The sequence below is a fragment of the Gopherus evgoodei genome, chromosome 1, assembly GCF_007399415.2.
Source record: "Gopherus evgoodei ecotype Sinaloan lineage chromosome 1, rGopEvg1_v1.p, whole genome shotgun sequence".
Classification (NCBI taxonomy): domain Eukaryota; kingdom Metazoa; phylum Chordata; order Testudines; family Testudinidae; genus Gopherus; species Gopherus evgoodei.
Window position 1 is genome coordinate 231,782,721 of NC_044322.1, and position 14,602 is coordinate 231,797,322.

The 14,602-nt window shown below is 40.5% G+C and overlaps 1 protein-coding gene across 1 annotated transcript in view; it reads left to right on the top strand.

Moving 5' to 3' along the window:
• Window positions 1–14,602, top strand: part of LOC115644557 (potassium voltage-gated channel subfamily KQT member 1-like) — a 798,115-nt gene that overhangs the window by 69,543 nt on the left and 713,970 nt on the right. The window contains 2 exon segments of the mRNA XM_030549102.1: window positions 923–1,049; window positions 12,964–13,042. Of these exon segments, the coding sequence (XP_030404962.1) occupies window positions 923–1,049; window positions 12,964–13,042 (206 nt within the window).

Consider the following 14,602-nt stretch of genomic DNA (forward strand, 5'->3'; position numbering starts at 1 on the left):
ATGTGATGTAAGTGTATTGGTACCTTGCAATTCCTAAAATGGATTGCAGACATATTTTAATGAAAATGTAAATATTTTCCAAAGCTCTTTGTGGAACAGGAAGTTGTATAGTAAATGTATGTCTGAGTCAACTGGGTACAGTTTCAGCTGGAAGGCATCCTGGCAATTTGTCTTCTAGTTGTTCTAATGCACTGACATGGTAAAGGAAAGCAAGAAAGAAGCAGAGAACTCTTCAGTAACCTAAATTCAAATTGTAGTCCTCACCAAATCTGCTTTTGTCTCAAAGCACAGAAATAATTTCCCAGGGGCTCTTTCCTGGGTGAACTAATTTTTGATTACAAGCTGGTGTCAGAATTTTCATTAAACAGAGTAAATGTAGATAAACAATAATAAGCCTAGATTACTAATACATTTTTGATGTACTATATTTTCCTGTGTATACCAAAGTTAATGTCTGGACTTCTGTTATGTTCATGTAGTCCACCCCTTGTCTTCAAAATCCTTATGTTTCTTAGCTCGTATTTTTGCTAATCTTATGAATAAGTCTGTTTTCCATTTTCAATCCTTCTATTTTCAACTTTTAGAAACAGTAACTAAACAGAGGAAGAAACTTAACTGTGACTTCCCTCCGAGTCCACTGCTATGGTGTTGCCTAGAGGGATTAGAATAACTCTTAGCTCTGAGTTTTCTGTTAAACAACTTATTTATGCTGACTGGTACCTTACTCCACAAATAGTTTGCTGGCAGTATACTCCATTTTTTAAAATTTGCCCTCTGAAAAAGAATTGAACACAACCCTATTACTGTTGGCTTTTTGGTTTTCAGGAGGTGGCTTGACAAGTCACAGGAGAGAAATGGAAAATGCAAATTGTGAGTTAATTTTTAAAGTTAATCACATCTTTTTTCCTTTTAATTCCAACAGGAAATTGTTCTGGTGGTGTTTTTTGGTGCTGAATATTTGGTGCGGCTATGGTCTGCTGGTTGCAGAAGTAAATATGTTGGCTTTAAGGGAAGACTACGTTTTGCCAGAAAGCCTATATCAATTATTGGTAAGATTTATATTGTTTTCAGACTGTTCTGTTAGTATCCTTTTTAAAGTGCAAATATTAAGTTATTACCAAAGAGACCTGAGTTGCATCCTTGATTCTTAGCACTGACCTGTGTGTGACCTTGGGCAAGCTGTCTGTGCTTCCTGGTGTCTGCCTTTGCTATTTAAATTGTCCTTGCCTTGAAAAGTTTACAGTCTTATTATGTATTAGAAATGTGCCTAGTACAATGGGGTCTCTAGGCACTACCATGGTAAAACTAATAAGCAGTAATATTGCATGTCATGAAATAATGGTATGTAGTGAGCCCTTGCAAACAGGAAATCCTAGCTGAAGAAGGAAAATCTGAAAGACACAATCTCTCTGGAGAGCAGCAGCATCTACTGGGAATAATGGGCGGGTGAGGCTATGTGAGACACTGGGCCTGGGGAGGGTGTCCATACTCTCAGATACTTTCAATAACTTGGTCACCCTCTCACTGGCTGTTTTCTCCCTTCTTTTCCCAGCCCCAGGTTCTCAAATTGTGCTTGAATATGTACTGTAGGGTGGACAGGGTACAAGGAAGGACACAAAGGAGCTGCTGGATGGAAAGGAAGAGGGACTAGAGAGCTAGTTGGAGGAGAGTGAGAGGGGTGTTGGGGAAAAGGGGCAAAGGAAAAAAGTAACTAGATTTGTACGTAACAGTAGCATAACATTCTGTTTTGTCTTGAGTGTGTTTTTCTTATTTCATTTATAAACCCTTTGGGAAAGGCTTTATCTTCCTGTGGTTTTTGTACACCACTTTGACATTTTAGGTGCCACAATGATATGAATGTATATAAAATGTCTATTAGTACCGTGTACAGTACACTTTTTAATCATTAAGGGGCTTGTGTTCCCTTTCATAGGTTATTTTTATACAGGGGTATTGGAAACTGAGTTTCAGCTCACTGGGTTTTGTAGTCATGCTTCTGCCAGGGTATGGGTAGGTGGGGAGCAGTGTGTGAGTTTAACCTCATCTGCAGAGTCCACAGCTAATTCCCTCACTCACCACCTATGATTTGCATGAAATTTCAGGTGAAAACTTTGCAAACCAAGTAGTCTGCTGAGGAACTTAATATGCATAATTAACAATAGGGGGAAATAATGTACAACTTTCAAATCCTGGGGGAAGTTTCATTGCATGCAAAACAAACAGAAGCACAAATGCACAAAATGTACAGCTGTTAGGGATCTCAAGTGATTAAAAACATTAAGCGTGTTAAAATTAATTGCCATTAATCACATGCTTAATCACACTGTTAATAATAGAATACCATTTATTTATATTTTTGGATGTTTTCTACATTTTCAAATATTGATTTCAGTTACAACACAGAATAAAGTGTACAGTGCTCACTTCATATTTTTGATTACAAGTATTTGCACTGTAAAAAAACAAAAGAAATATTTTTCAATTCACCTCATACAAGTACTGTAGTGCAATCTCGTTATCATGAAAGTTTAACTTACAAATGTATAATTATGTACAAAAATAACTGCATTTAAAAATAAAACTATGTAAAACTTTAGAGCCTACAAGTCCGTGCAATCCTACTTCTTGTTCAGCCAGTCACTAAGACAAACAAGTTTGTTTACATTTGCGGGAGATAATGCTGCCAGCTTCTTATTTACAATGTCACCTGAAAGTGAGAACAGATGTTTGCATGGCACTGCTGTAGCCGTTGTTGCAAGAAATTTACGCGCCAGATGTGCTCAAGATTGCTTTGTCCCTTCATCTTCAACCACCATTCCAGAGGACATATGTCCATGCTGATGACGGGTTCTGCTCGATAACGATTCAAAGCAGTGCAAACTGACACATGTTCACTTTCATCATCTGAGTCAGATGCCACGCAGAAGGTTGATTTTCTTTTTTGATGGTTCGGGTTCTGTAGATTCTGCATTGGAGTGTTGCTCTTTTAAGACATCTGAAAGCATGCTTTATACATCATCCCTCTCAGATTTTGGAAGGCACTTCAGATTCTTAAACCTTGGGTCGAGTGCTGTATCTATCTATTGGTACCTTCTTTGAGTTTTGTCCAATCTACAGTGAAAGTGTTATTAAAACAAACAACATGTGCTGGGTCATCATCCGAGACTGCTATATTATGAAATACATGACAGAATGCAGGTAAAACAGATCAGGAGACATAGTATTCTCCTGCAAGGAGTTCAGTCAAAATTTTATTAATACATTATTTTTTTTAACAAGCGCCATCAGCATGGAAACATGTTTTCTGGAATGGTAGCTGAAGCATGAAGGGGCATACAAATGTTCTGCATATCTGGCACGTAAATAGCTTGCAATGCCAGCTACAAAAGTGCCAGCGAATGCTGGTTCTCACTTTCAGGTGACATTGTAAATAAGAAGCGGACAGCATTATATCCCGTAAATATAAACAAAATTGTTTGTCTTAGTGATTGGCTGAACAAGAAGTAGGACTGATTTTTGTAATTGCAATTAATTTTTTGAGTTAATCATGTGAGTTAACTGTGATTAATCGACAGCCCTAATAGCTGTGTTTATATATGGGCGATTGCATGTGCCATCACCTTTTGAGGGATGTGGGAACCGATTTAGTGCATGCCACTTCATTGTTTTCAGACATAATGACTCTGATGCAGACACAGTTAAAGTGGTCTGGTAAATTTGGCCTAGTAAGGAAGTTGTGTATTTATTTATTTTTATTTTTTACTAAAAGACCAAAATGATGTGAAATTTTTTTGAAAACTTTAATTTTTTTTGCAGAAAATAATTATACAGCCAATTCTATAACTGACTTAGTCTCATAGAGCATATCATGAGCCAGAACTTGAAACAATCTATGTATGCAGCAACTTTTCCTCCCCATCACTTTCCCAGGATTATATTTAAATTAAGAAACTTCCATAAGTATATATCTGACAGAATATTCATTTGAATGTAGAATAAACTATATAAATCCTTTTTAGACTGTATTTTCAACTTGATCTATATTCAGTATGCTGCCATATTGCATACTACCATAGGCGCTGACTCCGTGGGTGGTCCGGGGCTACAGCGCCCATGGCCAAGCTCCTCTCCCTGCCCCCACGCCCGACCTCACCTCCACCTCCTCCCCTGAGCGTGCTGCATCCCATCTCCTCCATCTACTCCCAGCGCTTGCTACAGCCAAACAGCCATTTGGTGGCATAGCAAGCTCTGGGAGGGAGGGGGAAGAGCAGGAATGTGGCACGCTCAAGGGAGGAGGTGGGGAAGAGGTGGGGCCAGAGTGGGGATTAGGGAAGGAGTTGGAATAGGGGAGAGAGAGGGCAGAGTTGGCAAAGAGGTTGGAATGGGGGTAGGGCAGGGGTGGGGAAAGGGTGGAGTCAGGGCAGGGCTGGGGCAGATGGGGGTCAAGCACCCACCGGCGCGAGCAGAAGTTGGCGCCTATGCATACTACAGTAGCAATTAGTGTTTGTATAACAGAGATCATACAGTGCACTTGAAATGTTAAGTGTAAATCGTGAGCACAGGGTTGCAACATTTTTGTTAGGACACTTCAGAATGTCTAAGTATAGAGAATGTGGTAAAAAGAGGTGTAAATACTGTTTTAGTCTTGTGGGAATGAAGACTTATTGGGAAAATACATTTGAAAGCACAGCTGTTGCTGTTATGTTGTAGAAGAAACTGTGTACTAGCCCTATTGCTAGACTTGTCTGTGTGGCTATACATTTGTGTTGCAGATGTTCAGGCTCAGGCTGGAGTCAGGGCTCTGGGACCCTGTAAGGCCAGAGGGTTCCCAGAGCCTTGGCTCCGTCTGGAACCCAAACCATGTACACAGCAATTTTTAGCCCTGTGAGCCCATGTCAGCTGACATGGGCCAGGCACAAGTGTTTAATTGCTTTGCATATGCACCCTTAATTTTTTTCATTTTTCTTTTTTTTGTTGTTATGTTATATATGTGAGGATTTAGATGCTTATGAAAGAGAAGGGACTTTCATTGCCAGGGCCACTATTAACTTAATATCCTAAATCTGTTCACTGTTTCTGAATTCAGTGCTGTTTATAGAAAGGAGTTAAAATTGGCAGATACCCTCAGAAGAGTAGCAACTCCTTTGTTTTCCTCTTTTTTTTCTCTCCTTTACTTTAGTTTTGCCAAATCTTTTCTTTGGTTTGTGTTTTTGGAGATGCTAGATAGAATATGTTAATGAACAAGCATTTTCAAAAGAACAAAAGCATGGGGAAAGTTGGGGAGGAGAAGCTGGGGGTGCCAAAGGGGAAAGAGGAGGAGAGTGAACAACATGAAAGGGGTAAGATGAATATAATACTGAAGTGAGAGTTGGTGGGGGAAGGAAGGAAAACTACAGGGAGAAAAATGTTAGGTCTGGAGGAGACTATTTTTTATTTTTATTTTTGATAAAACTTAAAAATACAATAGTTTCAAACTTGTATTGGAAGACCTGAAGTTTTCATTGTTGAGGTGGAATTTTCCAAAGCAACTAGTGCTGGTCTAACTCTGCCTATGTAGAAGTTAGTGGGAGGTGAGAGCAAGGATGGCCTAGTTGTTAGGGAGCCATCTTGGGACTTAGGAGGTACAGATTCAGGTATTTGCTTCACCATTGACACCCTGCATGACATTGGTCAAATCGTTAATCTCTTTGTGCCTTAGTTTCCCATCTCCAAAATGGGGAAAATAGGAGTTCCCTGCCTCACTAAAGATAAATACATTCAAAATTATAAGGTGCTCAGATACTACGGTGATAGGAGACTTAGACATGCCTAAGAGAAATGGATATGGGTTTGTCATTGGCTTCAGCAGGAGCAGTGTTGGGTCAACACTCGATGCTTTTGAAAATTCCCACCCTGAATGTTTATAATGAGGCTTTTTGTAAAAGATAAATAGTGGGCACAGGTGAAGATAACATGAGGGATTGCAAGGTCATACACTATCCTTTTGCTGACACGTGCTATCTTTTTGCTGCATTACAAGAATGTCACTACAGATAAATTTTTGTAATTAATGTTCATTCCCTGGGGGCTTGGGAATTTATGCTTTGAAATAAATATTAGGCAGGTATATGTTCAAGGGTATTGTGTGTGCATTATTATCCCATATTATCTGCCTGTAGCAATAGGCCTGTATGGAATATATTCATATGCACCTTCAAAATTTGTTATGGAATGAGAGGGCTCTGAAAGAGCACCTGCACACTGAATGTGAAATTACAGTCAATTTATATAAGCCTACCAGTTCCGTGCCAATAAAACAGTGAGCGAATATTAGCAAAAAACACATTATTGTAAGTCAGAACTCAAATATGTGCATACAGCCTGTTTATTTTAAGTCCTTACAGACAGATTTTCACTGGACCACTAAAAATATGTATATACAGCCTAAGAGCTATCTCCAGACCATAAACTTCATACCATAAACTACTAGAGCTGCTAAAAACAATTCAAAGTTTTTGTTAAAGTAGAATTTTTGTTGCTTTTTGTACTTGAAAAATGGGTGAATTGTGTTTGCGCAAAATCACCAGACATTGAAAGTTGTAGACCAAATGTAAAGATATTAGAAAATTAAAAATCAGATTGTTGAGTTAAGAATGGAAATACTTAAGGAATCTTGAGTGTAGGTATTACTATGTGCTCTGCCTATGGGTATAAATAAGAAATACTTGCCTAGCAAGCTGATTTTTAGATATAAATCGTAGCTGTTTGAAGCTGCTGAAGGATTTGAAATACTACAATAAGCCCCAAGGAGGATGGACTAGAAGGCAGAGTTTTCAAAGCTGTGAGATAAATAAGTTGATGATACAGCTCTGCAGTTTATCACAGGGCTATCATCTCTACACTTATGTAGTATATATATTGATATAAATGCTGATGAATCATTTATAATGCACCACACTATGTGCATATATGAGTGTGTGTATGTGTTTGTATATGTATAATAGTAGTAAAGGCATGTACATTATAGTCAGGTTTGCTAGCACCAGCTGTCGTCCCACTGTTTTGGGATCTATCTGACCCCAGCGTGGCCAAAAATATAAATATTTTTTGTGCCAAACCTCTTCCTGTACATACATTAAGTATTCTCAAACTAGGCTGAAGTCAATCTTTCTGCTCTGGTTTTATTATTCTATCCATCATGGATTTTAGTAGGGAAAAAGTGTGTAAAAAAAGGTAATGGGATCAGTTCAACCTCTCTGTGTTAGTCAATGGGGAAGATGAAAGTACTAAACGTCCAAGGTCTTTGGGGGATCTCCAAACACATACATTTTTTTAAATGGTAGACAAACCATTGCCACCTCATTCTTCAACGAGTCTTAGATTATAATGAGGACAACCTGTTAGCATGGATTTTGTCTGCATGCCTGTTGAGGTATTAGTGTAGAAACAAGTCACTCAAAGTTTTGGTGTTAATTAGACCACAAATTATTTATGCAGGTGTTCTAGCATCAGACTGTTCTTTTTATACCTCGAGGCAGCAGTTATGATGTGATTATATGACTCTTTCAGCATTGTTTTTATCATCGTTTCAGTGGTTTTTGTTTTTCAAAAAAATATGCCCCCAAAAGACCTTGGTGTAGGGTCTGAGACCGCAGGTAACATTTGTCTCATGTATAATCACAAAGGTCCAGCAAACTTGAGTTTCTTTGAAAATGATGCTGTCAAATTGACATGCTAGGAAGAGTTTCTGGGGAAGACATAATTGTCAGATACATTTCCTGGCAAGCCCTCACTTGACAGATGCTGTGGATGGGGAAAAGGCTTGCTACTGTTGGCAAGACTTGCTGTTGACAGAAGCAGTTCCAGATGTCCTGTTACCATCAATGGCAGTGGCTGTGTTTGAAAGCTCCATTGGCTGTGTGTTTCTCCTGGGAGTCAGACAAGAGGGCAAGAGGAGCCAGGTCTCATGGAGGGCTCCTGAGAATGTTCGCAGTGGAAATGGATGTTTCTGACACCAGGCTGTCCAATGGCGATGACACTGACTGAGAGCTTGCGGTTGCAGTACGGGGTGGTGGCATGGAAGCACTGGAAGATGAAATCACTGAGGAAAGCGACTCTAGCGATACTGCTGGGCAGTAAAAATCAGGATCTGCCTGCAGACTTTTACCTCTCCAAGAACAAAGCTGAAAAATGGGGAAAGATAGCACGGATGCCAGCAAATAAAAAAAAAAGAGCACGGATGCCTCCAGAAACATCCTGCTCGTGCTCCAGGATTGACCATGCATTCCATATTGTGCATCCAAGGATATTCTATTCCCCTGCTTGCAACTTCCTCTTGACTCAAGCTATGCTAGATCTTATTCTCCAGTATTTTAACAAGTATGGGGCTGAGTTGTTTGGGAGTACTTGGCAGCCAACACTCAAGACAAACTTTGTTCTTACTTGGGACTGCATATATTAGCAGGTGTTTATAGATCTAGCAGGGAAACATGAGAGGAGTGGTGGTCAAATGACCATGGAAGACTTGTATTCAGTGTTACTATTACTCCATCAATTTCCAACCATTCAGAGCTATGGGATTTGTTTATTGGTATTCTGCCCAGGTGTTTTGTTCCCTATGAGAGTGTCACCATTGACAAACAGCTGGTGACTTAACATGGTTGCTGTCCTTCCAGGCATTATATGCCTTCAAAATCAGCCAGGTCTGGCATTAAATTCTGGCTATGCTGTGACTTCACAGCTTTGTATGTTTTAAATTCTGGCATATATGCTGGCAGAGAGGAGAATATAGCAGCAGCAAGAAATCTGGCAAGAAACATGGTTAGAGGCAACAAGGGACAATTTTTTCACCAGTGTTGGACTTGCAAGGGACTTGCTGCCCAAAAAAACCTAACTTTGGCTGGCACAACGAGAAGGAACAAGCCTGAAATTCCTGCTCAGTTCCTTCCCAATTAGCAAAACCTGATCACTTCAGTTTGGTTTCCAGGAAAATATGACTCTTGTGAGTTATGTACCCAAAAAGAGGAAAGCGGTATTACTATTATCATATATGCACTCAGATGCTTCTACCTCTGGGGCTGAAGCAAAACCGGATATCATTTATTTTTATAACAAAACGAAAGGACACGTGATGGTATCCTCATCCATCGCAAAATGGATAGGCAAACACTGGCTGATGGTAGTTTTTGTGACCATTTTGGGCGTTGCATGTGTGAATGCATATATTGTTTGGATTTAGTTGATTTGCCTCTGGCTTAATAAATCCTTAAGTAAGAGATGGATGTTTTTCAGGGACCTGGGTATAGAAATGAAGAAATCACTGGTGCATGGAAGCAACATTGCAGCCTGCCTCAGGCTTCTAGGGGAACGGTGATTAGTGTGCTAGGTACCGGTCCAAAGCCTAAGAAACAGGCAAGATATTACATTTGTTTGAGAAAATGAGACAGAAAAACACCTCTAAAATGTGCAAAATGTGAAATTGTACATTCAGAACATATGTCACTTATTTGCCCCATTTGTTCAAGGTAGTAGGCTATTTACTTCATTTTGCTGTGTTTGTGCCTCTTACAGGGGCGTGCACGGACATTTAACTTTGATCCCTTTGGGGGCCATGTTCTGTGCCCCCCCCACAGAGATCACTTTTCCTTCCCTCCCTCCCCTGCCCCTGGCTCCAGCAGGAGCCTGCTTTCCCTTCTCCCAGTCCCAGCCCTAAGGCTGGAGGAGTTCTGTGTCCCCTAGTGATTATGGGGGATGTATGCCCCGATTGCCCTCCCCCCCACCCGCTGTGCCTATCCCTGGCCTCTTATATTGTTACTGTTGCTATGTTTCTTTTGTCTAAACATGGGGTCAGTTAGACCCTGACACCAGCACAGCATGTAACTTCTTAAAAATATGTTTGATTCTGGGGTTAGTTAGACCCCAACACAAGTAATACTTAGTGTACTTTCAAATCTAGGAAAGCTTTAACTTGTTTAGTTGTATATCTTATTAGTAAAGGCAGTTTTACATGCATTCCATGTGGGGTTGTGTTTTTTTTTTCTGATTTTTGACATACTAGAGGTCTTCAAGATCCCAGTAAAGAAATAGTTGGGTGACTTTTGGTCCATATCAAAGGCACAGTTACCCAATACTTCCTATTATAACCTCCTGCTTGCAGTTGCTGAAAACTTAGCTAAACATTAACTATTTGGGTTGAAATTTTACATGCTAGGTGTCTGCCTCAGGCTAATACTTTTTTTTTATATAAAATTTCACCTCAAATGCTTTGAGCCTTTTCCAAAAATGAGGTTGAGGAGAATAGATTGTGTACCAGAATTTTAACATATGCAAACCTTTCCTTTGAGTTCCAGCACCACCATAGTTTGGAGCAACGACTTGAAATTTAATATAATATTGATCTTTGTGTGATGGATAGGCCTTTTGCCATTCCATTGAAAATCCACGCAAATTTGGTTCCATCTTATGAATCTTTAAAAAAGAACATTTTGCACATGCTCAGTAGAGATTTGCTAAAGCTTTGCAGTTAAATTCCCCAAGATTCAGTCCTCATTGGGCATGCTCAAGCCCAGGGCTGCAGGAGACTAAGCAAAACTTTGCCTACATTTGCAGCTGTGGGCTGGTGCAAGCTGGGTCTGGGTCTGGGCCTGTGCCTCTGCCTGTGCCCCAGAACTGAAAGCAGGGAGCCCATCTCCCCAGTGCTCTCAGCTCACCCCATGCTGGTGCCCAGGCAGCATGGGGCGGGGGGAAGTTGCAATATTCAAATATCGAAAAGACAAGATCTGGGCAAGGGGGAAGGGAATAGACTCGGACATGGTGGGGGGAGTGGGGACTGGAGGCTTGAGAGGATGGCTGAGAGAGAGAATGGGATTTAGGGTGAGCAAAGACTGGAACTGGCAGCTGTAGGGAGCAGAGGGGGCTTTGACTAGTCGGGTAGGGAGACTGGGGTTGGCAGATTGGGACTGACAGGGAATTGGTGGGGCAGGAAAAAAAGTGGGAAGAGGGGACACATCCCTAAACCGCCAGGATGAGAGGTGGGAAAGGAGACAGGGACTGAGATGGAACCATTGCTGAAGAAGAGAAACAATTGAGACAGGAACAGGTTGCTGGGGATGGGGAAGGAGGAGTCAAGATTGTGGGGAACTGATAGAAAGGTCTGTACCCATTAGACACGCTCCTCTCTAGAGCCTGGAGTTGAACCCAAGATTCCTGAGTCTCAACATTCCTCTACTGTCAGCAAATATCTATGGAACCCACTGGCAAAGTGTCTCATCTCTCTTCTGTGTCAGTCCACATAAAGGATTACTACTTACTACCGCTATCAGTTACCTTACTAGCTAAAGAAGCAGAGGTCTGTGCAGTGGAGCTAAACGTTTTAGTCCTACTGATGTCCCATATGGGTATCAATATGATGCCACTTGATGGAATTTGTGTTTTCAGTTTGCTTTTTTAAAAACCTAAGAAACTATACACACACAGACCACGACTTCAATGAGCACTAAGGTTCCAAAGTCAAACATTCAAAAGTTGGGAAATGCCAGAATAGAGGTTGGTTGTGCAACCTCAATTTGTCCCTCTTGTGGATATGCATCATGACAGGCTTTAATTAGATGATTGTGTACTGTTTTTTTCCCAGCACCTCTGCCTTATTCAGCTCATGGGCCTATTCATAGGAGGTCCTGCCGCTTGTTTCCACTGGTAGTATGGGGTGAAGAAATGGATGTTGAGGAGGACGAGCATAGAGAGATGATCATGAGGCATGGTATAAGATAGACTGGCTAGATGTTGTGCAGACGGTTGGCATGTTGGGTGTGGCCAAGGACGTTTATGGGGCAGAGGGGTTGATAAGTTCCAGAGGGTCGGCAGTGGATGGAGAGCACCCTTCCTCAGGATCCACTTGAGGAAAACGAGAGAAGCAGGAGACAGGGCTGCCCTCTCCTCTTGAAGCACACAATAGGGAACATGCAGGGTTGGCAGCTCCATGCAATGGCTGAGCACTGTAATCCCCAACTTCCAGTGTATCAAGGGGGAGTCCCTCACTTGCACATGGAGATGGGTTTGTGTAGCAGGGGTTCTGCAAGGAGTGCCTCCTCCACAGTGGCTGCTACAGACCTGGCCACTGACACTAGATGCTTCCAGATCCTGAGGAGGTCCCAGTAAAAGATGATTAGCTCAGCGAGGTCTTGGGAGATAAGAGCTGCCTGGCATATTGGAGATGATGGAGGAAGGTGTGCACCAAAATGCTCCATGCATGACTACCTGCACTCTCACTGCAGCACCCAAATAGGTAGATACTTTTGATCTTAATCTCTTTGTGCCTTAGTTCTCTATCTGTAAAATGGGGATAACACTCCTCACAGAGATGTTGTGGAAATAAATTTAATAATTGTGAAGCATTCCAAAACTATAATGGTCAGTGCCATAGTAAGGACCACGAGGAGGAAATAATAATTGCACCTAAGAGGAGGGTTTAAATAGTGTGCAGTGAATAAGGCATGGGCCACACATTGAATAACAATGAGGAAACAAAATACGTTGAACACTATCCATCCTGTGCACTAAATGAGGTAGGAGTTCAGGGGAAAAATAGAATGTAATCACGTAATTAATGACTGCATACAGTACAATGGAGTCAAATTAAGGTATCACAGGCAACCTGAATTCTGGCATTTCATAACTTTTGAGTGCTTGAGTTTCCATCCTTAATAATGTTCTTTTAGTATGTGTATGGGGAAAGGGAATGGGATGGGGCTGCTCATTTTCTGAAGTGGAAATAGGGAATTTTGATGTGATTACCAAACATGTTTTCACTTGGCCTAAACCAGATTTTCATCTTAGTTTTCCAGATGTGAAACTCCACTATGTTAACTCACAGTTCTGACAAAACTCAGCTAAAATCATTTGGATTTTGTTTGCTTTTTTCATCTGGTGTTCAACAACTGTTTAAGTGCATAAGTCTAATGTTCTATGTGGTTTTTTTTTAAACAGATCTTATTGTTGTGATAGCCTCAATTATTGTTCTGAGTGTAGGATCAAATGGGCAGGTGTTCGCCACATCTGCCATAAGGTATGTTCTTCTAGTGACTATAATGTAACTAAATATATACAAGAGCATGCATCTATAAACCCATCAATTGTTATTGCCAAAGATGATTATCAAAATGTCAAGGTAAATGGACTATAAAGAACTCAGTGTACCATTGTGCCTCAGTCACTGATTGGGAACGGCAGTATCGAGGCAATGCATACTGCGTGGGTGTGAGTGTGGAAGCAGAGAGGACACAACTAAAGAAACATTATGTCCCATACAAAACATCTAACACTCTTTCTGAGGGAAAAAAATAATATTACAGCACGTTGGTTTATTTAAGAAATAATCCAGACACCACTTAATTCACTTGATACTTTTTTTGAGAATGTGTAATTACTTCATTTAAATCCATCAAAGCACAATTGCATTTTATCTGGCACAGGTAACACATACCATGCAGGAACCAGACATATTTGATTTATGAAGTGTTTGTTCAGCTTGCCCGAAGTAGCACAATCTTGTTTTGGATGGTAAACTGAGTAAATACTGGACAGGAGCGATAAGGAGTGGTAGAGGTGCATTCCCACTGTGCTTAATCCAGCAAAGGGGTGCTGCCCCTCCCTATAATGTTCTAAGTGCCCTCCCTCCCACTTGAGTAATTGGGAAGTGAGGAAGTCAGCACTTTGCAGGATTGGGCCCAACAGATATACAACTCCCTTTAGTGTCTATCTAAGGTATTGATAGGGCACTGATTTTTGGCATATAAGAACTGACAAGATTATGAAGACACAAGTGTCCAGAAGAAATATGTACTTTCTGTTCCCACAGGTGAATGTATATGTTAAGATTTGTTTAATTTAGGGCTGTCAATTAATCACAGTTAACTCGTGCGATTAACTAAAAAAAATTAATCATGATTTTAAAAATTGTGATTAATCGCACTGCTAAACAGTGGAATACTAATTGAAATTTAATTGTTTTTCTACATTTTCAAATATATTGATTTCTATTACAACACAGAATACAGTGTACAGTGCTCACTTTATATTATTTTTGCACTGTAAAAATTCTAAAAAGAAATAGTATTTTTCAATTCACCTCCTCCAAGTACTGTAGTGCAGTCTCTTTATCGTGTAAGTGCAATTTACAAATGTAGAATTTTTTTGTTACTCAAAAACAAAGCAGTGTAACACTTTAGAGCCTACAAGTCCACTCAGTCCTACTTCTTGTTCAGCGATCGCTAAGACAAATAAGTTTGTTTACATTTAGGGGAGATACTGCTGCTTGCTTCTTATTTACAATATCACCTGAAACTGAGAACAAGCGTTCGCATGGCACTTTTGGAGCCAGCGTCGCAAGAGAATCTAAACTTTCAATGGCATTGTCCCTGTGTGGAAAAACAGTCTAAATTATGCAGATCCTAATCTGTTAGGGGCATTTTAGATTAGGGATAGGATATTGCAGTCTGTTCTGAAGTGCATGATAGTGTTGGATTTCTCAAAACATAGCTGTCATGTTTGCCTTGGGCTTTGTTGCTTTTGCAGCATGCTGCATCAACTTAGACGTTTTCATTCAGTCCGGAGTAGAGTGAATTGC